Genomic DNA, 26,049 nt, shown 5'->3' with positions numbered 1-26,049 from the left:
GAAAACCGATAAGTGCGTTGTCGACTCAAACTGCGAGTCAAGGTACGATCAGTACGCAGGTAACAGTCCGTACCCCCGCAAGCCAATATGAACTGTATTAAGGCACTGTTCTCAGAGACCGCGGCAGCTCTCCTCTCTCAGTCGCCCGACTAGACTATTTGTATTTGGATTACTGGAATCAATTACTAAACAGAATTCGCAATGGACAAGAAAACGAAGCTGCAATTCATTCATGACTTGCCAAAGGTCGAATTGCATATGCATCTCGAAGGTACGAACCGATAAGGACGAGCGGGCTTGAAGGATGCGAGAAGTTGCCAGTCTTCTCGCGCTATAAAAATTGGACACTTCTAATCAATTACCTAGGATCGCTTGAGCCTGAGTTGATGTTTGAAATCGCCAAGCGAAATAATGTTCCGATTCCGTTTGATTCTCCGGAAGACATTCGCAAGGCTTCTGTGTTCAACAGCTTGCAGGAATTTCTGGACCTATACTATTTGGGACACAAGGTGTTTCGCACCCGCCGTGATTTCTACGATTTAATCTACGCCTACTTCAAGCGGGTTTCCACTAGCAACCTCCGTCATGCGGAACTGTTCTTCGAGGCGCAGGAGCACACCAACCGTGGCGTCCATCTCGAGGAAATTGTCATGGGGTTGCATGAAGGCTGTGTCCAGGCCGAGAAGGATTTCGGAATTACTAGCGACTTGATTCTTTGTCTGTTGCGTCACTTCTCGCCGGAGAATATGATGGACTTGTTGAAGCAGGCTGTGGAGTTCAAGAAGTACATCAAGGGCATTGGCATGAGTTCGAGCGAGGCAGGATGCCCACCATCGCTGTATGTTGATATTTTCAAGTTTGCGAAGGAGCAGGGCTGGCACGTTACATCTCATGCTGGGGAGATCGGTCCGCCAGAGTACGTCAGAGATTCTATTGAACTTCTCGGCATTGAGCGCTGTGACCACGGTATCGGTGCGCGAACAGACCCTGAAGTGGTCAAGCTTCTCGCGGATAAGAAGGTCGGGGTGACTATGTGTCCGATTTCAAACGTCTTGTTGAAGGTTACCGATTCTATTCCGTATTCGCCGATTCGACAGTATCTTGATGCCAACTGCAAAATCTGCTTCAACAGTGATGATCCTTCATACTTTGGCAGCAATTATATTGAGGAGAATTACGACGCTGTTGAGAAGGAGATGGGACTCAGCGTTGCGGAATGGGTGAAGATTGCTCAGGATGCTATTGATATGAGCTGGGTTGAGGAAGATGAGCGTAAGAAGTTGCAGGACGAGCTTGATGCAGTTAAGCTGAAGTACAAGTTGAAGGAGTTGTATGGTATTGAATAGATGTACAGTTAGATAGATTGTATTTCATTGATGATGATGATGATGAATTACAAGTCCTGCTGTCCTCAAAGTCCTCAAAGTCGACAATACTAAGAACGCCAGAGAATCCATCGACCGACAAAGAGATAACTGCAAGATGTTGTGGGCAAACCCTAGCCCTTGAAGTCCTACGTGTCGCGCGTTGAATAAACAACGAGGGTCAGGTGGCTTAGCGAGTTAATAATATTAAACCACGATTCCAACGAAACGCAAAAGTGTCCAAAATTTGACAACCTTTTTCTGAGTTTTGGCAGTCTGCTCAATTGTGCCCGTTGATTCGCCAGCAACCGCAGCACTTTGCCCTCCTTCCTCAACGCTCTCAGGTCAGTAAGTAATTATTTTCATTTTTTTGATGATGCGCTAGGTAAGTCCGTTGATGAGTTTCAACGCAACGCCGCGCTTGGCTGTTGATGGGATCTCGCTGCACTCCCACTTATAAATACCCACGCACCCCCTCGTGCCTACACTTATATTCATTCTCTTTTGCCACACAACTCTTCTACGCATTTTTCTCAACCTCTTGTACTCTGGTTATTGAGTCCATCCGCACCTTTTTTTTTTTATCAACTTTTTTATTTTCTGTAGTAAAACATGTCTGGGTAAGTCTATCTCATCATTCGGATGCCATCTAAAGGTGACTTTGATATTTGTAGTACGTGATTGCTAACGGGTGGTTTTGATTGCAGACGTGGCAAAGGTGGAAAAGGCTTGGGTAAAGGGTGAGTCTGAGTTCGTGATGGTGGTGTGGTCTTAAATGTGGCGGTGCACAACGGCACATGACTTTGCACCGCCAGCATATTCTGCACCGCCACAACATTCTCAAAAGTTCAACTTAATACTGACAATCGAGTAGTGGTGCCAAGCGACACCGTAAAATTCTACGAGACAATATCCAGGGTATCACCAAGCCCGCTATTCGACGTCTCGCTCGCCGTGGTGGTGTCAAGCGTATCTCAGCCTTGATCTACGAAGAAACCCGCGGTGTCCTCAAATCTTTCCTAGAGAGCGTGATCCGCGATGCCGTCACCTACACTGAACACGCCAAACGTAAGACCGTGACGTCTCTTGATGTTGTGTACGCCCTCAAGAGACAGGGCCGCACATTGTACGGTTTCGGTGGTTAAGCACGGTTATGATTGTGAGGATGATGAGGGACTGTATTGGAATTGTAATTTGGGTTTAACATAATTGTTATTATTCAATGTGTGCGTAGGCGCCCCTGGTGGATTAATGTGTTTTATTTGCGGTTTAAATATTACCCAAAGGATTAGGAGTCAATATTATAATAAGTTGTGCGGATTTTTTGATTGCGTTGGATTTAAGATTTGTAATTGTACGTTAATGAAATGGCTGACCTTATACCAAATAACAATTAGTCTTTATGATTGTGATATATTTATGATGCCGCATGGTACCACTATATAGTCAGTATTATGTATAATAGTAAGCTATAGGGACATCAACGCAGCCCGAGGTAGGTTATTCCGGGTGAAGCTAAATCGGAACTAATGTGCACTTTTCATTAAGATAAAGCGGTACTAATCAAAGACAGTCTCAGAAGATGAAACATTTGCCGATCGGAATTATACATAATAATAATTATCCGGGAACCCAACAATGAAGTTGCATTAACTAAGGATCAGCAAAAAAAACATCTCGTTGTATCTCATCTATGTTAAAATGGAAGTCAAGTGAACGCTGACCCGCAAGCACAGACCAAAAAAGAAAAGCTGGTGGAGAAAAAGGTGGAGGACGTGGCGGGCCCCCAGTCGAAAAGTCGCATCCGGTCCTCGCCCCCCAAAAGGCCAAACAACGCGCAATGACGTTCAACAAAAACCTCGAATAACACGAAACCCTATTGCTGTCAACGGCTCAGGAATCACTGCGCCTTAAATTATACCAATATTCCACTATTTTTCCAGTGAAGATTGCAAAACGTGGCATGTAATAAATCGGACATTGTATAAAATTTTAATTGGAGCAATTACCAAGGTCTCAACGGGGTGGATGGTGGGCAACATTAGCGGCTCATTCATAGAATTGGAGAGCGAGATGGGGGGGAGCACCTGTTTGTTGGGTCAACCGCGTCGCTCACTTCTGAGCCGCACGTAGCCAAATTTGCCGCAGTTACGGCATATCACTTGCGCAGCTTGCGCACGAAGCCATCGGTCCCGACAGCCGGCACATTGGGGCAGATATCAATTTTGCAAATTAAAATAACAATTAATGCCTAATGCGGTGCATATACAGGGTAAATTGCTAACTAAATCGCGTATCTGGTATTTTTCGAGGTACAGACGCGTTAAGAGTACACAACAGCCGACGTCGTTTTTTGGTCCTCTGCCCGACATCGCGCCGTCCTCAGCTCTTCCTCGTCGTCGTTTCCGTCCTTTTATCTTTCCTCCCATCGCCGGTTTGCTCCTGAAAGTTGGCTTACCTGTTAGCGGGACTCATTTCCTCTTCTCGGACATTCTCCTCGTGTTCCTCCTCCCTTCGTCATCCTGCTTCGGGCCCGACTTGCGTCTCTCTCGCCATCTCGTCTAGTTTGCTACGGTTTCGCACCATGTCTGCTGCGGCCAGTAGCCTCCCCTCCCACTTCATCGGCCTTAACACCGTCGATGTCGCGGCCAATAGCCCCGTCAAAGATTTTGTCCAAAATCATGGTGGTCACACCGTCATCACTTCAGTGCGTGATCAATCGGTTTCCTCTTTTCACATTTTCCATTCCAGCATGACTGACGATCTATAGGTTCTCATCGCGAACAACGGTATCGCCGCTGTCAAGGAAATCCGTAGTGTCCGGAAATGGGCCTACGAGACTTTCGGCGACGAGCGCGCGATCTCCTTCACCGTCATGGCCACGCCTGAGGATCTCAAGGCAAACGCGGATTACATCCGTATGGCAGATCAGTATGTCGAAGTTCCCGGTGGAACAAACAACAACAACTACGCCAACGTCGAGCTCATCGTCGATATCGCCGAGCGAATGAACGTCCACGCCGTCTGGGCCGGCTGGGGACATGCCTCCGAAAACCCAAAGCTTCCCGAATCTCTCGCCATGTCGCCAAAGAAGATCGTCTTCATCGGCCCCCCCGGATCCGCCATGCGATCTCTCGGTGACAAGATCTCGTCCACCATAGTTGCCCAACACGCAAAAGTCCCGTGTATTCCCTGGTCCGGAACCGGCGTGGACGACGTCGAGATTGATTCGACTACCAGTCTCGTCACTGTGTCCGATGAGACGTACGCAAAGGGTTGCACTGCCAGCGCGGAAGAGGCTCTCGAGAAGGCCCGCATCATCGGCTTCCCCGTCATGATCAAGGCTTCCGAAGGTGGCGGTGGCAAAGGTATTCGAAAGGTCGAGAACGAGGACAACTTCTATTCTTTGTACAGCCAGGTCGCCAATGAGGTCCCTGGATCTCCCATCTTCGTCATGAAGCTTGCCGGTAATGCGCGACATCTTGAGGTCCAATTGCTTGCCGATCAATACGGAAACAACATCTCTCTCTTTGGCAGAGATTGCTCAGTCCAGCGTCGTCACCAGAAGATTATCGAAGAGGCACCTGTCACTGTGGCCAATCCGGCAACATTCACTGCCATGGAGCAGGCCGCCGTTCGACTTGGCCAGCTTGTCGGCTATGTCTCCGCCGGTACAGTCGAGTACCTCTACTCTCACGACGATGACAAATTCTACTTTTTGGAGCTCAATCCCCGTCTTCAAGTAGAGCATCCAACTACCGAGATGGTCACCGGTGTCAACTTGCCTGCCGCTCAGCTCCAAGTCGCCATGGGTATCTCTCTCCACCGAATCAGAGATATCCGGCTCTTTTACGGTGTTGATCCTCACACTTCGACCGAAATCGACTTTGATTTCTCCAAGGAGGGCTCTCTTCAAACTCAGCGTCGTCCAGTGCCCAAGGGACACACCACGGCCTGCCGAATCACGTCCGAAGATCCTGGCGAAGGATTCAAGCCATCTAGTGGTGTCATGCACGAACTGAACTTTAGATCGAGCTCCAATGTCTGGGGTTACTTCTCCGTTGGAAATCAGGGCGGAATCCACTCGTTCTCCGATTCCCAGTTTGGCCATATTTTTGCATTCGGCGAAAACAGAAGCGCGAGTCGCAAGCACATGGTTGTCGCCTTGAAGGAATTGTCTATTCGCGGTGACTTCCGCACTACGGTCGAGTATCTCATCAAGCTGCTTGAGACTCCTGATTTCGAGTCTAACAAGATTACGACCGGATGGCTCGATGAGCTGATTTCCAAGAAGCTCACAGCCGAGCGACCGGATCCCGTCGTCGCTGTGGTCTGCGGCGCTGCTACGAAGGCACATCTTGCTTCAGAGGCTTGCTTCCAGGAGTACAAGACTTCCCTTGAGAAGGGCCAGGTCCCGTCGAAGGATATCCTAAAAACTTTGTTCCCTGTCGACTTTATCTACGAGGGCAACCGATACAAGTTTACTGTCACGCGATCGTCCTTGGATTTGTATCAGATTTTCATCAACGGTTCCAAGTGCCAGGTCGGTGTCAAATCACTCAGTGACGGTGGTCTTTTGCTTTTGCTTGGAGGCAAGTCCCACAACGTGTACTGGAAGGACGAAGTTGGAACCACCAGACTCAGCGTCGACTCCAAGACTTGCTTGTTGGAGCAGGAGAATGATCCTACCCAGCTCCGTACTCCTTCCCCTGGTAAGCTCGTCAAGTTCTTGGTCGAGAACGGTGAGCATGTCAAGAGCGGACAGCCATTTGCTGAAGTTGAGGTAATGAAGATGTACATGCCCCTGATTGCCCAGGAGGACGGTATCGTGCAATTGATCAAGCAGCCCGGAGCCACTCTCGAGGCCGGCGATATTCTCGGAATTTTGGCTCTAGATGATCCATCCCGTGTCAAGCACGCCAAGCCCTTCGAGGGTCAACTGCCTGATTTCGGTTCGCCATTGGTTCTAGGCAGCAAGCCTTCGCAGCGATTCAATTTGTTGCTAAGCACCCTCAGAAACATTCTGGCTGGTTTTGACAACCAGGTCTTGATGGCGTCTACTCTCAAGGATTTGAACCAAGTATTAAAGGACGACGCGCTTCCGTATAGTGAGTGGAACGCTCAGTTCTCCGCCCTTCACAGTCGTATCCCGCAGAAGCTCGACGGGACTCTTTCCGGTCTTGTCAACCGCGCCAAGTCTAAGGACGCCGAATTCCCGGCCACGTTGCTGTTGCGCGCTATTGAACGATTCGCCGAAGAGTTCATCCAGCCGCAGGATCTAGTTGTCTTCAAGCAACAGGTCGAGCCTCTTGTTGCCATCGCTACGAGATACCAGTCTGGTTTGAAAGCGCATGAGTATCATGTCATTGCTGAATTGTTGGAACAGTATTTGGCTGTGGAGAAATTGTTTTCGGTGAGCCGCAGACTCTTGTGTTGCTGTCATGGACGCGAGCATACTAACGTTTGTAGGGTGCCAACATCCGTGATGAGGATGTTGTTCTTGGACTTCGAGATGAAAACAAGGATGACATTTTCAAGGTTGTCATGACTGGTATGTTAATTTAATATGTTGTCGCGCCGGCTTTCCCGTACAAGTATGTTGACGTCACTAGTATTCTCTCACGGTCGCGTCGGGGCTAAGAACAACCTTATCCTCGCAATCTTAGCCGCTCTTCGATCCGACAGATCTGAGGTTTCTGAGATCGCTAAATATTTGCGTCCTGCTCTCAAGAGGTTAACGGAGCTTGACTCAGGTGTCACGGCCCCTGTGGCTCTCAAGGCGCGTGAACTTTTGATCCAGTGCGCACTGCCATCTCTCGAGGAGCGAACCGCCCAGCTCGAACACATATTGCGATCTTCTGTTGTCGAGTCACGATACGGTGAGGTCGGCTTTGAGCACAGTGCTCCCAGATTTGATGTCTTGAAAGAAGTCATTGACTCACAGTACATCGTTTTTGACGTTCTACCAAAGTTCTTCGCGCACTCAGATCGTTATGTCACATTAGCCGCACTCGAGCTCTACGTCCGTCGTGCGTATCGCGCGTATAATGTCATGAGCATCGAGTACCACAACGAAGGCGACCTTGTGCCCATCGTCACGTTCAAGTTTTTGCTTGCCGCTATCGGCAATCCCGCTTACAACATCGTCGGACAGGGCGCTCCGTCAGGCGATTCGCGTATTGATTTCCAGCGTGCTGCGTCGGTTTCGGATCTCACATTTATGATGAGCAAGTCTGACAGCGAGTCCTTGCGATCCGGTGTGATTGTTCCCGTGGCTGATATTGCTGATATTGACGAAGTCCTCCCGCGTGCTTTGGATTACCTCCCACAGCGAGCTGGTGCGGGAGGTATCTCGTTCTCAACTAAATCTGATTTGGACTCGAAGCGACGACCAGCACAGCCAAAGCCAGAGTCTTTGAGCAATATCTGCAACGTTTTGATCCACAAGACGGCAAAAACCGACGACGCTGCACTTGTCTCGGATATCAAGTTCATTGTCGATGAGTACAAGGAGGAGTTCTTGCTTCGATCGATCCGACGAATTACATTCGTTTGTGGCCGCGATGATGGCTCGTATCCTGGCTATTTTACGTTCCGTGGTCCTGACTACGTCGAGGACGAGAGTATCCGACATATTGAGCCTGCGTTGGCGTACCAGCTAGAGTTGGGACGTTTGTCGAACTTTAACTATAAGCCGATTTTCACGGATAACCGTAACATTCATGTCTACCAGGCCATCGGCAAGGACGTTCCAAGCGACAAGCGTTTCTTCGTGAGAGGTATCGTCAGACCTGGACGTCTACGTGATGAAATTCCGACGTCGGAATATCTTATCTCGGAAACCGACCGACTGATGTCGGACATTTTGGACGCTCTCGAGGTTATCGGTCCTAATAACACGGACATGAACCACATTTTCATCAACTTTTCGCCGATTTTCCATTTGGTACCGGAAGAGGTTGAGGCTGCATTTGGACAGTTTTTGGAGAGATTTGGACGCAGATTGTGGAGATTGAGAGTTACTGGTGCAGAGATCCGGATTATGTGCACTGACCCGGAGACTAATGTTCCGTACCCGTTGCGTGCGATTATCACGAATGGTTAGATTCTGTCATAATACCTTTTTGTTGTGGCTGCTGCTAATTGTCATTAGTGTCGGGCTATGTCGTCCAGAGTGAGTTGTACACGGAGGTTAAGAATGATAAGGGCCAATGGGTGTTCAAGTCGTTGGGTAAGACAGGTAACATGCACTTGCGCCCGATCACGACTCCATACGCGACCAAGGAATGGCTGCAGCCGAAGAGATACAAGGCGCACTTGATGGGCACGACATTCGTGTACGATTTCCCTGAACTTTTCAATCAGGCTATTCGTGCTAGTTGGCGTGCAGCGCATCAGCAGTCGCCAGAGAATGTGCTTACGTACAAGGAGCTTATCATGGATGACAGTGGAGAGTTGTCTGAGGTTTCTCGAGAGCCAGGTGCGAATACTTGCGGTATGGTTGCCTGGTTGTTCACGGCACTCACTCCTGAATATCCAACGGGCCGTCAATTCATCGTTGTTGCCAACGATATCACCTACAAGATTGGCTCCTTTGGTCCTCAGGAGGATAAGTATTTCCACACTGTGACCCAGCTCGCCGTCAAACTTGGGATTCCCCGAATCTATCTGTCTGCAAACTCTGGTGCACGTATTGGCGTTGCGGACGAATTTGTGTCATTGTTCTCGGTCGCCTGGAACGATGCCTCCCATCCTGAAAAGGGATTCAAGTATTTGTATCTCACGCCTGCGATCTACAACGGTCTTTCGGATGCGGCCAAGAAGACTGTTCTTGCCGAACGCATTGTTGAGGAGGGCGAGGAGCGATATGTCATCACCACCATTATCGGTGCTGAAGACGGACTTGGTGTCGAGTGTCTTCGTGGATCGGGTCTCATTGCTGGCGCTACTTCGAAGGCATATAAAGACATTTTCACGATTACTTTGGTCACTTGCCGTTCGGTTGGTATTGGCGCTTATCTCGTCCGTCTCGGACAGCGTGCGATCCAGATTGAGGGCCAGCCTATCATACTTACTGGTGCTCCTGCGATCAACAAGCTTCTTGGTCGCGAGGTTTACAGTTCGAATTTGCAGCTCGGTGGCACGCAGATCATGTACAAGAATGGTGTCTCGCATCTTACGGCTAATGATGACCTTGCTGGTGTCATGAAGATCATCGAGTGGATGTCATACGTGCCCTATAAGAAAGGTGGTCAGCTGCCGATTTATCCGTCGTCAGATACCTGGGATCGTGATGTCACGTATGCTCCTCCCAAACAGGTCCCGTATGATGTCCGATGGCTCATCGCTGGTCGCGAGGACGAGGAGGGCGGTTTCGAGTACGGTTTGTTCGACAAAGACTCGTTCCAGGAGACCCTTAGTGGCTGGGCTCGAACTGTCGTTGTCGGTCGTGCGCGCTTAGGTGGTATCCCTGTCGGTGTGATTGGCGTTGAAGTCCGCTCGGTCGAGAACACTTTCCCCGCCGATCCTGCCAATCCCGATTCAACAGAAATGCTCGTCCAGGAAGCCGGCCAGGTTTGGTACCCCAACTCGGCATTTAAGACCGCTCAGGCGATTAACGATTTCAACCACGGTGAGGAGCTTCCACTCGTAATCCTCGCCAACTGGAGAGGTTTCTCTGGTGGTCAGCGTGATATGTACAACGAGGTCTTGAAGTACGGTTCGTTCATCGTGGATGCGCTTGTTGATTACAAACAGCCTATTTTCGTATACATTCCGCCGAATGCAGAGCTTCGTGGTGGTTCGTGGGTTGTTATCGACCCCACTATCAACTCTGATCAGATGGAGATGTACGCGGATGAGGAGGCGCGTGCCGGTGTGTTGGAGCCCGAGGGTATGGTTGGCATCAAGTACCGTCGTGACCGTCTCTTGGAGACCATGACACGTCTCGATCCGGTCTATGCCTCGCTTAAGCGCCAGGCCGACAAGAAAGATCTTACTCCGGCAATTGCTCAAGATCTTAAAGTCAAGTTGAGCGAGCGGGAAAGCACATTGATGCCAATCTACCGACAGATCAGCTTACAGTTCGCCGACTTGCACGACCGGGCAGGACGAATGAAGGCGAAGGGAACTATCCGTGAAGTCCTTCACTGGCGTGAGGCTAGACGATTCTTCTACTGGCGTGTTAGACGTCGTGTTAGCGAGAGCTATATTCTTCGCGATCTTGAGGCCGCGAACCCGAAATCGACGAGACTAGAACGCGTTGCCCGATTGAAGTCTTGGTATGCGGAGGCTGGTATCAACGAAACTTCCGACTCAGACGTCGCAATCTGGATCGAGAAGTCCGGTGCCGCTATCACCAGCAAAGTCGAACAGGTTAGAAAGGATGCAAAGATCCAGGACTTGTTGGCTCTCGTGCGCGCGGATAAGGATGTCGCTTTGCAGGGCCTGGTCGAGTCACTCAAGACTTTGTCCACTGAGGAACGAAATGCCATTTTCAAGCAGGCTTCTAATTAAGGTGATTCAAATGTGATAGGAGAAAGAAATGACGATGTGTGTAATATAATAGTTATTAAATTTTGATTTGAGAATGCTTTTGTTGTTTTGCACTGTTTTATGGGTGATATGCTGTCCGCGTTATGTGGTTCTTTACATTGTTTTTGCGTATAGCTTGTCAGTGAGAATTAATGCTACACGATTACGTCAATATAATAACGATACATCATATAATAAATTCATTATAGAAGACGGAAATGTCCGTTAACAAGATTTACTCCTTATTCCTCATCAAAAAAATAACAAAATTTTAACACCATTTAACGATAACTTATTGTACATATAGGTAGAATACACTGAACTATTGCGCGGCTACAAATACACATATTCGCCCAAGAGCAGAAAAAACGTAGAAAATGTAAATAATGAAAAGTCTTACCGCTTGCGTGTATGATGCCGGCAGCGCGTAGCAGCCACGTCATCCTAACTTCTCTTGCTAATAGACCCTCTCTCTACATTCAGCGTCACCCTTTCCAAAATCCGGCTCATTTCCGACATGGCATCCTTCGTGAACGAAGCGCCGTCAAGCCACAACAACGAAGGCGCCGAAATAAACATTAAACCCTGATACGCCTTTCGCTTCATCAGACTTAGCCTCGGGAGATGCGACTCAAACTGGCTGTCCCTTTTCTCCCATGCCAACTGCGCCTGACGTGACATCACAAGATTGTACTGTCTATGAAGGTCTTTCCGCGACGGTGGATGCGCGCCAAGAATGTTCGCTTCTGGTGTATCCTTGGAGTCTGTAACCGTGAGTACCGGCGGATAAAAGGACAATGTAAGTGGATTCATCCGCATGTCCAGTACCTGCAAGGCCGGGAAAGTTGCGATCACGCTTGCAAGATGCTCCATTTGTTTGATCTGATTTCCGATCAAATATAGGCGTCGCAATTTAGGAATATGCTTCAAGTTGGATATATCGCTAAGCTCATTGAAGGATAAGTTCAAGTCTCGCAAATTCCGAGCGAATGAAGAAAACTGGTCTGGAAGCTCTTTTAACTGTACTGAGGCCAGTTCCAACGATTGCAGATTGAGGAAATGCTGCTGGAACGTCAAGTCTTTGGGTCTATTGCCGGACAGATATAGCTTGCGTACATCTGTCAAATGGGGGCAACATAGTTCACTGCAAAAAGTTAGAACATTAGAATCACTTCCGAAATTGGCGGCATTGTCATGGCAATAATTGATGACATACTTCGTAGTAGTGTGCTGATCACGAACACTCAGATTCTCTAGTAATCGCAATTTCTTTAGATTAGATACGCGCTGTAAACGATTGTCATCGAGGTACAAGATCCTCAGGTTCGGGAAAGCGGCAGCATCAAATTCTTTGAGCTCGTTTCTGCAGATCTTCAGCGTTCTCAGGCGCATCAAATAACCGTCTGGATTCACGCCAGACAACAAGTTGTCGTCTACAATAATTAGCTATCACTGTCATATAATAATAACTGAGTACCCTTACCGAGGTTGAGCAACATGAGGTTCTTGAGTCTCTCAAGGCTAGAGATATCTCGGAGCTTATTTGAGGATATGTCTAGATCTTCCATTCGAGCTCTGGTCAAGTGTTAGCGGGTGTTTACTAAATAAAGTGGCTAATGCACATACAAATTCGAATTTTCAAGATTAAGCGTCTTTATTTTATTTCCTCGGACACTTAAACGAAGGAGCCCATCCAATTGCATAATTCCATCGATATTAACAAGTTCGTTATTATCGACAATGATCTCCCGCAGATGAACTAGTCGTGACATTCCTAAGCACAACGTTAGTAAATATACCTAGCTCCCTGCATCATTGATTTACCATCTAATGTCTCCATCTGATTATTCGATAAGTCCAAGTATTGCAAATTGGATAAAAACCCAAATGCAGTCAGTTCTGAAAAATTGTTATGTGCTGCTCGAAGAACTCTCGTAGATTCTGGGACGCCAGTCAAATAGCCCAAATTGTTCTGGTTCACATTGAGATTCAAAAGTTGAGGGCACCATTCGTCTAATCGAACTAGTGTTTCCAATTTGCGACCTTGCAATTCTAGTATCGTGATATCCTGCCAATATGGTTCAAAGGGGTGAATATCTGACAATATTTTAACGAGATTCTGAACAGCGATAGAAAACGACGACTCGAGCTGAGAAACTGCAGTAGCGTCGTGGCGAGATTTAATGTATGATATGTCCGGCGCATAAGGTGAACTTTGTTCATTCTGTGGAAGTGCAAATGATACTTCTGGCTTCGAACCCAGAGTGGTAGGGCGCATATTCGTTTGCTGCTGGGGCGATGGAGTAGACTCTATTGTCTCCTTCGTCACCATCGACACGCTTCGATACGTGTTCTGCCCTCGATTCTGGTTTCTGATATTGGTAACCTCTTGACGTATCTGAGGCGACTGACTCCGAGAATTGAACTGTGACTCGCTTGATGATTTCCGACTTAATGTCTCCTTGAGCGAAGATAAACTGCGTTGGAGCGAGTTTCGATATTTCTCAATGAAAACTTCATGTTGTGGCTGGTTGTCCTGTTGCGTTAAATAATTGCCCGCCGCCCCGCCATCGGTGAGATCTTCAATTCCTTTGAAAACATCATCTTCATCATCGTTCCCTGCAGGACTCTTTTTGCGCTTGATCCATCTATGATTCTGACGATCAAAGACCATAGATCCAAAGCTTACCGGTATATACTTCTCCACTTGTTCCTTCAGAATGACCTGCATGGCTTCGGTTTGGCTTCCGGAACTAGTTGACTTTTTGCTCGATGCATTAGACGACATCGTCGGATGGCCGGTGTTCGGAGTAGCAGCACTCTTTGATGGTGACTTAGTAGCCGGCATTGCTTTCTGTGATTTCCACCTCGGACTCTCCTGAGCAGGCCTGTCAAACTGCACGGTGGCTTTGTTTCGTGATCGTTGTTGACTGTTGGCGGCGGTCGGAATTGGCGAGAGAGGATTGATGACAACCTCAGTAAGCGAGTGCTTAGATTGTGACCCGGCTGCGGCAGCTGTTCGTAATTGTGTGCTGCTTGTCTCGTACCTGTTACGAATGGAATCATAGTAAATGTCGTTATTTGGGCGAAGTTCTTCTTCATCCAATCCTTCATTTTCGTTGTAATGCGCAATCTCACTAGGTGCACTTTTGCTGGCTATGGAGTCATTCAACGATTCATTTTGTCTCACTGTGTATTTTCTCCGCCTTTCCGGAGAAATAGATATGCTTTCGTAGTCTGATTGACCTTGTGATACTGAAGTCATCTCACTCTGTCGTTGAGAAAAGTCACCGTCGGTAAGCATGGAATGGGCAGGCTTCTTCAGGCCCCTAAGCATGTCCATGATATGTTCTGCCTGTGACATGAAATCTTGCGTCGTTACATGAGACTTTGATAACTCCAATCGCGGCCGTTTGGGCGTCCGCTCCTTGCCCGGAGATAGAGGCTTCACCTCGACACTTTCATCGGGTTCGTTATCGAATTGTTCATATGCCGCCGCCGCTTCCGAACGGTCAATTAATCCTTCAAGTTTAGATTTTGTATTCGTATCCCGAGCCTGAAATAGCTTTAGCTTGGACGCTGAAACAGGCTGCGGCAGAGTCGCGTCCGTTGTCTTGCTGACTGTGAAATTGAAGTTCTTTTGCTGAGGTGGATGGGGACTGCTCACTTTGGTTGGCTCAATGTCATTGGTATTTGTTCTGGCAGTCTGCGGATTCCCATTCTCATCTTCGATTCCTTCCACGGCAACTGTAGAAGTCGCTAGTCTGTTTTCCTTTCTATCCTGAGAAGACGCAAGCCTATTCTCCTTTGTATCCTGTTGTACCTTGACAGATTTGCCGACAGTAACAAGTCGATTTTGTTGCAGTGGCTGCATAGGTCCAAGTATGGGACTGACTTTATCCAATTCCGATTTCAACTTCGATAAACTAACCTTTAATCGTGAATGAGTATCCTTTGAATGGCGCAACTTAGAGCCGGTAAACGATCTAAAGATTACCACAAATTTAGTATATTTGACGGGCCAGAACGCGAATGCAAGTCTCAACATACAGGTCGCCAAATGTAGGCTGGAACATCCGCTCTAACGTCATGGGACTAAAAAAATCCCTGGGGTTGCTCATCTTCTTCCATTCCGGCGTCGCAGCCTTATTCTGCTCGTTTAAAGGATTCTTGTCGGTCAAAATGCGCGTTGTGCCTTCACCTTCACCTGAAAATGTCGTTGTCGCCCTCGAGCTTACACTATCACTCGTCTTCTTTGGCGATATCATAGGTGAATTTGGTTGTGATATCCACTCCTCCGAGAGCTCAGGGTCCGCCCATTCAGGAAAGGATTCAGCTTGAACATGAGCGAGCCTTTGAGCAGAGGATTGCTGACTTGAGATCCTTCCGTGACCGACCTTCACCGAGCTCCCTATGACGGGGTCTTTGGATTGTGAGACGCTGCCGGCCATTGCAGTGGCCATTATATTCACTGATCCTGCTCAAAATAATAATATTCCAGTTGAAATGAGTGAGTAAAATTGCCTCAACGCTGCTACTTGCAGCCTACGTAGTGTTTAGGCTGGGACACACTGCCTCTCGTCGAAAACCCAACGTTCAGTTATGGTCTCCAAATTGGGAACTGTAAACAAACTTTGGCTATGGCCGACTTGCGGCGACACGTCAACACTGAACTGCGAGAACTATAATTGTGCGCTAGCTCAAAACTCACACAGATTAACTCATACTTCTAACCATGGTGTACTCCTGGGGGGCTTACATATTCATTTCTTTCGTTTCGCAATTCTCCCTTCATTAATAATGGAGAATTAAACAGTTTGCATAAATGTATTTTTTTCCGGCAGGTTAATTATTTGGCAAGTGGATGCCTGCTAAACGGGTGAAACACCAATGACAATCCATAATATCCCCCATATATACTATATTTACTTGCTACGTAGTAATATCTCTAGATTTAACGCAATCTATTTCAGTTGTCGTCAATGATTCACTTTAATAATAAGTATAAAACTAGGCCATATCGAATGCCTACCACATTTCACAGTCAGTCTGGACTAGCTACACCAAGCCACAGTAAATATGCATTTCAGAATATGCTGAAGTCTGGATTACACCTTCCATGCCTCTTCTAAATATTTGCCTTCAATGCAAACAGTCATGCCCCCAACAGGAGTAGTTCTGAAGTACAAACCAACAGACCCCTCAGCATTAACCGAATAGTCGCCGGTGAGCAATTTGTAAGAATCCAAAATCGGATCAGATTTGGAATTGACAACCACCTTATTGTGCTTACGCTCCCAATCGATAGAGTGACTAATTTTATACTTCGATGGCTTTATAGGTGTTGGCTTGTTTCTGTTCAATTTCCTGATCCTTTGTTCAAATTGCTCCAACGTCATTCCATTAGCATTTTCAGGTATTGTAGTACTGCCTGCAACTCCTTCCGCTTCTAAGTCGTACATTATTGCATGCTTTGCAGCGATTTTCGCTAAGCTAGAATTAGAAAAGTTAGTAAACATCGGAGCTCAAATGTCAATCTGGTATCTTTGTAAGATACCACTAGAAGTCTAAATAAGCATATTCACGTTTTGGCTCCTTTAAGATAATCTTGCTCCATCTTTGACGATCTCTTGTTAACTTTCACTACTAAGACACGCGCTGGTCGCTGGTCGTTGTGTCTAGCTTCGACTGCATTAACAAACTTATAGAGCACACTCCACATATCCCCGTTTGTAAGAGGCTGACCGTCTTTCGTCGTCCAGTCACGTTTCGCATACTCTTCCATCCGTGAAGCTGTTTCGTACAAATATATGGATTTTGTGTGCACAACAATTAAGTCTTTCTTCAATTCCTGCACAGTACAGGCGTTCACAATCGCTTCGAACAGTGCCACAACTTCATGAAATGACTGACTCTTTGGCTCGCAGGTGCCGAAATTGTTGTAAGCGGATTCTTTGGAGAAGTAGATGCCATAACCACAAGCAATCTTATCCGACATCTTTGAGTCACTGTCGCCGATGCCCGAAATGGCCGAGTTTTCCGCACAAATTGCTGTCTCTCGATCATACATCACGCTGTAGATCCATACGTGGATTGTTGTTGTTGAAGATGGATAAGCCAATATCTGATTCTGGTTAAGAAGTTTGTCTCTATAATAACGGTAATGTTAGTATGATTCAAACATTTGACTAGGTCAATAACGCATCCTCTGCTACCTGATAATACTGTCCGTCCACTGTGCAGTCTGGAAGCGATTATGAAACTGAGTGACTGTAAATCCCTTTAGGGGATCATGTTTCACCCAAATATAAGGAAGATAGTCAAATGCTCGCGCGCCCATTACAATATCAAATCCGGCGCTGTCGCTTCGATATGGAAATAATTCCGACACGACGCAACATGACAGGGTCAAAGGTAGAGACTCGATAAGAACTTTCAAAAACACATTTCTTGGCAAAGCAAGATTGATTGATGGCGCTTCCCAAATATCTGCGACTGTTCCTCGCATCTCTTGTACATTATTGTCGGTACTGTCAGACTGTTGCGTCGAATCTGCTGATAGATTCGGCAAATCCAGAAGCACGCCTCCTTGCAACGCCGAGCCGGTAACATCGCCCGAGCCGCTCGCCTGTTTACGAATGACTTCAGCGGATTTTGCACCGGTTATCTGCCGTTCAACTAAATCAATTTCATTGGTTTTAGGTTGACTATTGTTACCTTTTGTGCCTTCAATGGGGTCGATGGCAGTTGTGGGCGAGAATTCGGTGCTATCCATGACAATCTCAGTAACTTCAACAGTTATCGGCGATCCGCTACTGGCTTTTAAAATTTCGATCTCTTCGAGAGGTGTAGTTGATTTATTGCTCTTGTCTGCGGACGATTCGCGGCTGAGAGCGACCACGCCAGCTGAGTTCAAAATCATATTCTCGTCATCTTTGAAGCCAACATTGTATTTCTGATACAGCCCATGAGTGGTAGTTGTCAGTTCTTTAGTCGTATTCGATGCGTCTGATGCGGCATTTGCACTATCTGTGATGCCCTTAATCATGTTGGCTTCAATACTTCCATCAGTCTTGTTAGTCTCTGCTTTTGGCATATTGCTGTGCTCCAATTTGGTATTTATGGCAACTAGTGTAGATTCGAACGAAGGAATCTCATCATCGTCATATTCAAACCATGAAATAGATGACGCCGACATGTTGGCGGTATTGAATCCGTCTGACTCTGCGTCGATGTGTGCATCAAGACATTGATTTGACACGATTGAGTCTGTATCAGGATATCCGTCCGGAACACTTCCAACCCCCCGCCAATTGTCCAATGATTTCCCTGTTGCCTTAGAGAGTATGAACGTTGTTAATTTTCGTGCTCCAGATTGACCATCTCTTTCTTGATCATTGGACACTGACATACTAGCTGATGCACTGGCGATAGACGCATACGAGATTGGCCTGTTGCGCAAGTTTCGACTACTTTGAGGCTCTTGTTTCGTATCATTCTCATCAATAGTCTCAGCATTCTCCTTGTTACCCTTGATACTATTATTTTCGCTATATTCATTTCGACTTTGTTCCGACACTGCTGCATTCGACGGTCTGCTGGAGTATTTGGCGTCCGGGAAAGAACCTGATGCTATTCTGGCCCACGAATTCAGAGGGATGGTTGTTTTTCGCGGCTGAGATGGCTTCAAATTAGCTTCTGCATTTCCCACCACACTGGTTCGTCCAGCGACATTAGAGGTCAATGATAAGTCACTCGTTGTAGTCACAGAAGGAGATGCCTGATCTTGAGTTTTCAACATTTCTTCCTTCATTACCGCCGCCTGTGCTTCTTGAATAAGTACGGGCAATGCGGGGAGATCGAGTAAAGATGCAGACAAGTCAATTTTGGCTGAGCTTGTTCTATATGTCCGGTTTAGCGAAGTTAGCAGTGGTTGCCGAACAGGTGGATCGAGCATTTCCAGTTTGGAGTCAGCCCCATCATCGCCTTTAAGGAAATGCTTCTCATAAACATCTTTCCGTATATACGAGTTGCGTGTAATGGCTGGCTCAAGAAGAACCCGTAGTTTGGCACCAGTGTCGGGGACTCTAACAACGATGCCTTGTTGCGAAGTGAGAAGGGCCTGTAGCGGTGGGATGACATTGGCATGGGAAATATGTTCCTCTATATACTGTAGGTGTCTCGTCGCGTCGTTAGACATGTCAGCGCGATATAAATGGATGGATTGTGCGAGATGAAGCTTAGGTGGCAGCTGGTGGAGTGAAGTGAGGGCATAGAGCGAGTAAGCCAGGGCACATTGACTGGTCGCTGTGCCTTGCTTGGGTTTAGCTGCTTGCGTCGCGTTTGCGTGGTGCGGTGCCCGCGTGTGATGGGCGCGCCTCTTTAAGGTGACATAGACCCTCGCCCCTAAACAACCCGGAGGTTATGTGCGAAGAATTTCTCTCACCCATACCAGCTCTTAACCACAAGTATCCAATTTAGCGGCTCGATTAGATGATTTTTTTTTACTTTCCCGGCAATGAGGGGGACGATTCTGTCGGTAGGCAATTATTACAATTGACATTAAAATAGTCAGTCATGCAGAAGTGTTGGATAATTAGTGTCTTACGTTATTCTCTCGCATGTCGTATGGACTGTTAGAACATTTATTCACTTCCCCATTTATATGAGTGTGTCCAATTTGTAGGACATATGTCACATCGCGGTGAGACCCCTCGTCAAATTGCAGGGGTTTCTGGTGTCTGTTAGTCTCTCGCTCAGAAGCAGTAAATGAAGCGAGACCTGCTCAACGATGCCTGCCGAGCACACGACGACATCGATTTAAGTCCTTGCGCGTTATTCAGCGTTTAATATACGAAACATTAGTAGCCATGATGGGGCCGCAGCGATCAGTCAGACTTCTCAAGTACTAGCTTGTCTTGTGCCTCTCCCTGCGTCGTATTCGATAAGCGCGCGCTATCGCCCCGACCGACTGACTGATCCGGCAATCTCGACCTCGACATTCTCTTCAACGTGCCTGTCCCTCTCTCCTCTACCTCTTCTCCCACACCTGACTCCTGTACTCATCCATCATTGAATCGACGCTGTCAATTGTCTCCACTGCGCCAGCTCACTGTTCAGATCATGGATGACTTCAATTCATCTGACATCGAGTTCGAACCAGCTGTGAGCAAGAACTCGGGAAGGCAGCCGGGTCGTGCTAGCATTGCACTGATTATCGAAGCTGCTGACATTGACCGATTGACATCAAAGCGCGCTGTCAAGCAGTTGCAATACGGACAGGGTGCGCCCGGCACGAGAGCTACTCAATAGCTCTGGGTCGAGAGGTTTAATGCATTCCGCACACAGGCTCTCAAGCAGTCGTTGAGCGTGCCATTCACTGGAGATGACGTTCTACGCTTCTTCGACAGCATTATCGGGAAGTTACGTCCTGTAGGCAGAGATAAACCAGCAGTTATCGACGACGTCGTAATTAGTGGGTTTAGCCTCATCTCAGATTACGGAACCTTCACGTACCCAAAGAGCTCGGGCTATGAACTTACGAAACATGACGGCATTCGCCTACAGACGTTCATCGACGTTGCTGTCCGAGACAAACGACTCACGAGAGGCTTATGGAATCGACGAGTCTGGTTGAATTTCATGATCGTGTCGCGCATGGGAAGAGCTTGGCTTGAACATCATCATAACCATGGTACGTGGAATTGGGATATTACTCTCGCCAGGCTGATGTCTGTTGTCCTTGTTACGAGCCTCGGATGCCGCGCCGGAGATGCCGCTCGGTCACAATACTACGAAGGAATGGAATTCCTACAGTACAGGCACGTGGAGCTGCTACTGGAGGGCGAACCAAAATTCGAGAATTTGAGAGCTCAGATCAAGATTGAGTTCGCCAAGGGCAGCAAGAATGTGAGAAACAAGGAGCTCGAATTTTATCTCCGACCTTTGGGCGATCCTCGATACCGACACATGTGTACAGTCTCGCTCCTCATGATTCACGCTCTTCGCCATGGACTTGTTGTCGGCTCGACCATCCAGGAAGTGCTCGAACACGCGTCGAACGCGGCAGATGGAAGGGTTGTCTGGACGTTTCCTGACCGCCCAGTATTGTGCGCCTTTACTAATGGAGTCAGGAAGTGTGATCTCGACAAGCCAGCGGACACCGGACAGCTTCGCCTTTCTGTGAAGCAGATGGAGATTGTGTCAAACATCCTTACTAGGGTGTATACGCGTGCTACTCGACTTGGGGCAGCGCAGGATGTGTCGCATCTGCCTCAAGCAGAAGGACTCGGATTCACGACGAATGAGGTTCGCCAATCATTAGGTCATCACAACAAGGCCTTCCAGCGGGGCATCACCGAGGGATATGCTGGTAGCCCCATGCGGGAGTTCTATAATGATCGAGCAAAACGAGAATTTGTGCATCCCTGGGGAGCAAAGTTTAGCGAGCAGTCGGCCCTAGAGCTCATTAAAAGCCCGGTCACTGAGGAAGAGATTCGAGACTGGCAAGACCGCAACGAGCCGCTCGAAGGGGATCGGAACTCGCGGAGCGCGCGACGACGCGCTCAGTATAACGTTCGCCGCGAGCGTCAAGAGGAGTTCATCAAGACCGCCACGCCAGAGACAACGAAGAGGAGCCGTTCAAGCAAGACCGAAGCCACTCCGTTGTCCCAGAAGTCTACAAGTGAGGTGAACGTGATCGCAAGTTTCGTCGGGTCGCATCAAGAGCGACAGGTAGGGAACGAAGCCACAGGCTGGGTCAAGTATATCTCCTGATTCTGGCAATCAGAGCAGCACTACTGTCAGTGCGATCGATCCGAGACTGCTTGACGGAGATGTTCTCGATGATTCGTGTGTCGACACCAACCAATTCGAGCGCCTCGATTCGCAGCTCTTTGGGAAAGCCACTTCGCACGGCCCCGATCAACAACAGACGGACTTCGACAGTGTGGCCTTGTTCGAGGAGCAGCGCATGGAATCAAGCTCTGCTGACAAGGTGCAAATCACTGCATCCGAATTTGTGTCGGCATATTCGAACATAAATGTTGTTTCCAACCACGAATTTGCAAAAGCGTGGCCCAGCTACCTGAACGGAAAGACGTCATTCGCGGAAGGTATCGGACAGCACTCTGTGAGAGGAAATTCGCGGGACGACCCGACACCGCTAGAATTCCGCTGCCGGAAGACCCGGATGTGTCTATACAGCCATATCCGACGTGACGTCTTGGCCAAGCATGAATTCTTTTGTAGCGAGACCCTCGTTGCGAGAGCCGTTGCGAAGGAGGAAGCAGGCACCAAATTCAGCTGTGACTGCAGCGGACGCTCTGAGGTCTTTGCGACGAAGAAGGCGCTGCTTTCGCACATCGGACAGGTTCACAAGTTCCAGCAAAAGGCGTGCCCTCATGGCTGCAATCATAGCAAGGTGTACACCACACTGTCAGGCTACAATATGCACCTGGACAGACGCCATAGTGGCAGGTGGCCCACGCAGTGTCGGTATCCAGACTGCAACGACGACAGCAAGTACAATGACGCCACTGCTTACCGTAGGCATCTCCATGTATCCCATGGCCTTAAGACCAGGGTCCTGCGAGCTCCGTATCTCCCCAAGAAGCCTGTAGCTAAGTGTCAAGACTAATACCGGACTTTGTCGCTTGTTTGTGTTCTCGTTGCTTTGTGTTTTTTGCTTCGTTTGTGTTCTAGTTGCCTTTTGGCTTGCTTCGTCTGTGTTCTCGTTGCTTCGTTGGTTTTTCTCTTTGTGATATTTTTCCGGCAGATTGTATATGAGGCTGGGAGCCGACCAAGGCGTACAAAGGGGCTTAGATCCCCGTTGTGTTATACGATATAATAAAGTATTCGTATTCTAAATCATTTCTATTCCGCTTCAAAGGATTGCACAAGGTTTAGGGTGCACAATGGCATTCTGAGGGAAGCTACCTTGGCGTATAACGGAGGTAATGAACATTGGCGATCGCGATGTGTGTTAGGCACTGTCAGTCAACAAACTGGGATGTGTCAGTCCGAATCATCTGCCTCCATTTTGACGCCGACTACAGCCGATATGGAGACAAAACATGTGACGGCTTATTTATCAATTACCGATAAGTAACTAGTGCCGATTTTTATCTACTACCAGAAATATTTACACATCAGATAATCCATCAACGGGAACTCGTAGACCTAATAATACTTTACACAGATCTATATTATTCTCGATCAAGGGCACCTTATCGCAAAGCTTTGCTTGCATTCTTTTGTTCTCTTTTCTTTGACTCTAAATCTTCCACAAATTCTTCCAAAACTTCTTTTAGACCATCGTTTCGCCTGCACATCATTAATACGTCGTCTGTAGACACGACTTTTCGGCCGGCATGGCTGAATACCTATTATTAGCGATCAGACATGTAAAAGAGAGTCAACGACCACATACTGCGCGAATGACTCTATATCTTTCGCTAGTGTTACTGAGCACCGTGTTAGCAATCGTCCTAACTTAGCAGCTGATTACCTTACTGACCAGCCTGTGTGTAGACAAGTTCAGTTAAAGCGGCAATATATTGAGGGGTTGCGTTTGCACTCAACTGAAGACATTCCTCATCAACGATCTTTCCCACTGCATGATAACAATCAATAATAATGAATCAGGGTAGACAACGCAATCTAATACGGGACACACCGGTGTACCATATAGCAGATTTTAGACGCTAAGAATTCGAGTAAGCAAGTAATCAACGGAGATATTGTTATTACTCACTTGTCTCAGTTCACTATCTGGTGCAGCGGGCATGGCGAATGAACTTGTCCGGATTGTAGGCGGCTAGGCGATGGCCGTAAAATCGGGGAGGTTTGCGACGACGGGTTTGTTTAGTGAACCGGGCAGTATCGGCGCGTCGCGTCGCGCGACGATTCGCGCGACGATTTGCCGACCATTCACGCGAACAAAAGAAATAAAACCCTTACTCGTAATGAGTTGTTAATTAATTTGGATGCAGAAGCGAGAGACTAATCACAGTAACACTACGCAATGTTATAGGAAATTAGTTCCAGGATAGTGCACATCTATGCGGCGCCACGCCGAAGTATTCGCCGCTTGCGTCGATGGCAATGAAGACCAGCATGGCATATAAAGACCTGGCATTACATTGAATAACTGATTATCTTACCCGCCGGATTCATATACCGGAGCCATAAAGTCACGTCGGCCCATTCTGACGAGCTCTGCTAAGCTTGGATTGTTTATCTTGGCATTTCTGGTTGTTCCAAAGTCTTAGTGCTACAATCTGAAAATTCTCTATTCAGCATACCTTACACACAGTGTCAATCATCCACCATGGCGATCAAAATATTCGATAATTTAAAGGACTACACGTTAAGAGATTACTTTCCGATGTTCATTGTCGTTGCAGGGTACTTGCTATTTCGACCATACCTTATGAAATTAGGTGGAGAGCTGCAGAAACGAGAGCATCGCAAGGTTAACGAACGAGCCCGGGCTGAGGTGGCAGCTAAAGTTATGGCACCACCGCCGCCAGATGAGCAGTTCAATGAAGAATCAACACAGTCAGTCTGGGGCAGAAATGCACGGAGAAGACAGAAGGAGCGTATTAAAGAGATAGAGAAGGCGTTCCGACGGAAAGCGGAAATGGAGGCTGAAGATGAAAGTGACAAAGAAATCGAAGATCTGCTAACGGAGTAGATCGACGGTCAGTGTATGATGCAAGTCGAAGATATTCCTTACGCGATTTCGTACACGATTGAGAGTGAGGATACATATTGGGAGTCTTGGTGTATTGTGCTTGATTACATTATGTGGTACGACATTAATAGAGACAGGACATGTAGTATAGTGAACTATTGTCAAATGCGAAGGATATATCCTCGTATTTTTACGGGCTAACGTCTTGCGTTCATATGTGACCGCTAATATGGGCGAGACTTTAGAAAGACTTCAGCGATCGACGACACCTGGCAAAGGCAATGAATTGCACAAATTCTAATTCCAATATATAGATGACATGCACAAATTATATAATTCCTATCTTAACTCTGCAATGCTCGTAACCGTTCTCTCATGTCCTCCAAGTCCGGCTCCTCTTCGATCTCTTCCGGCTCTTCAGTTGGTACATTTTCTGGCACAGATCCTATCTGCCCAAGTTTGCCTCCTGTAATCTCCGATAAAATGGCGTCAACTTCCGCATTAGCTTCTTCCTCTAGGATACCGTCAGCTTCGTCCAATGTGTCCAAGGTGTCGCCGACCATCTCGTCCATGATCCCGGCCTGTCGAGTGGTCAGTTAAGCTCAAACTTCAACAAATGACAATGTGTACCTTCATAAGCTCCTGGCTTAGCTCTCTCATTGTTCCTGTCAATTCCGGTAATCTAACCAGACTATTGACTTCTTTCATAACACCGGTGCTTGACTTCATGCTTCCTTGTATTTTACGCACGGCAAACGTCTCATTGACTTGCATACCGACTGAGGCCAATTGAGCTTTGGAACTATATAACCTTGTCCGGTGCTTGCGCACATTATATAGTTCCTTAGCGAGCGTCCTGGCCGATATAACATCACCCCTCTTTGCTGCAGCCTTTATCATTGATTTCGTCTTAGTCTCCAGGGAGTTTAAATTGCTTATCTGCCGATCGAGCTGCCGTTGATTTTTCCGCAGTAGACCGTTACATTTTCGCATCTTCAAGAGCACGTATTTGAGTTAGCATCAATCTCGGTGCAATGTAAAGCGGTAATACACTGCGAAACATGTGAAACTAATGTAGTACCTGTTCTTGCGGATCTGGACCATAGATAGCCCTTTTTAGCATCTCCATCATGACAAATGTTGTTCAGTGCGCAGCAATCCTAGCAGTAAGAAGCAGAAATGTGATGAGTCGATATAAATAGCAAACGACACCGTAGATTCTAGGAAGTATTATAACGCTGTAGCGGAGCAGTAGAAACGTTGCCTGAGCTGGGTTCATTACCCTTAAGGATATGGTAGCCGGCACAAAACGCTGCTCGCCATACGTGCAACGAATTGCGCCGCTTACTTCTTGTCAAGGAAATTTATTATTTATAGTAGATGTCTACTAATGTTTCAGTACTCACTACATTATAGGCTATGGAATTTTGAACCTGATTTTACCAATCATTGCAT

At 47.4% G+C, this 26,049-nt stretch overlaps 9 protein-coding genes across 9 annotated transcripts; 5 read left to right on the top strand and 4 right to left on the bottom strand.

Annotated features, from left to right (window-relative positions):
* The first annotated feature begins 123 nt into the window (after positions 1 to 123).
* On the top strand, positions 124 to 1,754 carry V1513DRAFT_419383 (uncharacterized protein). The gene is made up of 2 exons (XM_066895912.1): positions 124 to 271; positions 367 to 1,754. Exons 1-2 carry the CDS (start codon positions 202 to 204, stop codon positions 1,344 to 1,346), a joined length of 1,050 nt encoding a protein of 349 aa, XP_066751565.1. The 5' UTR covers positions 124 to 201; the 3' UTR covers positions 1,347 to 1,754.
* V1513DRAFT_451230 (histone-fold-containing protein) lies at positions 1,755 to 2,839 on the top strand. Its single transcript, XM_066898934.1, has 3 exons — positions 1,755 to 1,984; positions 2,072 to 2,104; positions 2,239 to 2,839. Exons 1-3 carry the CDS (start codon positions 1,977 to 1,979, stop codon positions 2,507 to 2,509), a joined length of 312 nt encoding a protein of 103 aa, XP_066751564.1. The 5' UTR covers positions 1,755 to 1,976; the 3' UTR covers positions 2,510 to 2,839.
* Positions 2,840 to 3,948: 1,109 nt separating this feature from the next.
* On the top strand, positions 3,949 to 11,153 carry V1513DRAFT_472894 (acetyl-CoA carboxylase; the record flags this gene model as incomplete). The annotated part of the gene is made up of 5 exons (XM_066900176.1): positions 3,949 to 4,071; positions 4,135 to 6,777; positions 6,834 to 6,915; positions 6,977 to 8,464; positions 8,518 to 11,153. The coding sequence occupies 5 exons, from the start codon at positions 3,949 to 3,951 to the stop codon at positions 10,878 to 10,880; spliced, it is 6,699 nt and encodes a 2,232-aa protein (XP_066751563.1). The 3' UTR covers positions 10,881 to 11,153.
* Positions 11,074 to 15,513, bottom strand: V1513DRAFT_419373 (uncharacterized protein). The gene is made up of 6 exons (XM_066895911.1): positions 14,949 to 15,513; positions 12,723 to 14,884; positions 12,525 to 12,672; positions 12,382 to 12,473; positions 12,115 to 12,331; positions 11,074 to 12,042 (listed from the first exon to the last, which is right to left on the bottom strand). The coding sequence occupies exons 1-6, from the start codon at positions 15,359 to 15,361 to the stop codon at positions 11,343 to 11,345; spliced, it is 3,732 nt and encodes a 1,243-aa protein (XP_066751562.1). The 5' UTR covers positions 15,362 to 15,513; the 3' UTR covers positions 11,074 to 11,342.
* A 1,559-nt stretch (positions 15,514 to 17,072) lies between these two features.
* On the bottom strand, positions 17,073 to 19,289 carry V1513DRAFT_209940 (uncharacterized protein). The gene has a single exon (XM_066894357.1). The coding sequence runs from the start codon at positions 19,096 to 19,098 to the stop codon at positions 17,110 to 17,112; it is 1,989 nt and encodes a 662-aa protein (XP_066751561.1). The 5' UTR covers positions 19,099 to 19,289; the 3' UTR covers positions 17,073 to 17,109.
* A 732-nt stretch (positions 19,290 to 20,021) lies between these two features.
* On the top strand, positions 20,022 to 22,763 carry V1513DRAFT_466306 (uncharacterized protein; the record flags this gene model as incomplete). The annotated part of the gene is made up of 3 exons (XM_066900072.1): positions 20,022 to 20,156; positions 20,211 to 21,632; positions 21,688 to 22,763. 3 exons carry the CDS (start codon positions 20,022 to 20,024, stop codon positions 22,534 to 22,536), a joined length of 2,406 nt encoding a protein of 801 aa, XP_066751560.1. The 3' UTR covers positions 22,537 to 22,763.
* A 174-nt stretch (positions 22,764 to 22,937) lies between these two features.
* V1513DRAFT_451217 (kinetochore component CENP-S-domain-containing protein) lies at positions 22,938 to 24,095 on the bottom strand. The gene is made up of 5 exons (XM_066898933.1): positions 23,653 to 24,095; positions 23,575 to 23,602; positions 23,416 to 23,511; positions 23,329 to 23,362; positions 22,938 to 23,273 (listed from the first exon to the last, which is right to left on the bottom strand). The coding sequence occupies exons 1-5, from the start codon at positions 23,683 to 23,685 to the stop codon at positions 23,126 to 23,128; spliced, it is 339 nt and encodes a 112-aa protein (XP_066751559.1). The 5' UTR covers positions 23,686 to 24,095; the 3' UTR covers positions 22,938 to 23,125.
* V1513DRAFT_451216 (uncharacterized protein) lies at positions 23,989 to 24,917 on the top strand. The gene has a single exon (XM_066898932.1). The coding sequence runs from the start codon at positions 24,229 to 24,231 to the stop codon at positions 24,592 to 24,594; it is 366 nt and encodes a 121-aa protein (XP_066751558.1). The 5' UTR covers positions 23,989 to 24,228; the 3' UTR covers positions 24,595 to 24,917.
* Positions 24,776 to 25,875, bottom strand: V1513DRAFT_419367 (Snf7-domain-containing protein). The gene is made up of 3 exons (XM_066895910.1): positions 25,676 to 25,875; positions 25,225 to 25,587; positions 24,776 to 25,175 (listed from the first exon to the last, which is right to left on the bottom strand). The coding sequence occupies exons 1-3, from the start codon at positions 25,724 to 25,726 to the stop codon at positions 24,939 to 24,941; spliced, it is 651 nt and encodes a 216-aa protein (XP_066751557.1). The 5' UTR covers positions 25,727 to 25,875; the 3' UTR covers positions 24,776 to 24,938.
* Between the last annotated feature and the right edge of the window lie 174 nt (positions 25,876 to 26,049).

This window comes from Lipomyces chichibuensis, assembly GCF_038497645.1.
Source record: "Lipomyces chichibuensis strain CBS 12929 unplaced genomic scaffold V1513scaffold_39, whole genome shotgun sequence".
Taxonomy (NCBI): Eukaryota; Fungi; Ascomycota; class Lipomycetes; order Lipomycetales; family Lipomycetaceae; genus Lipomyces; species Lipomyces chichibuensis.
This window is presented reverse-complemented; position numbering and strand designations above follow the sequence as displayed.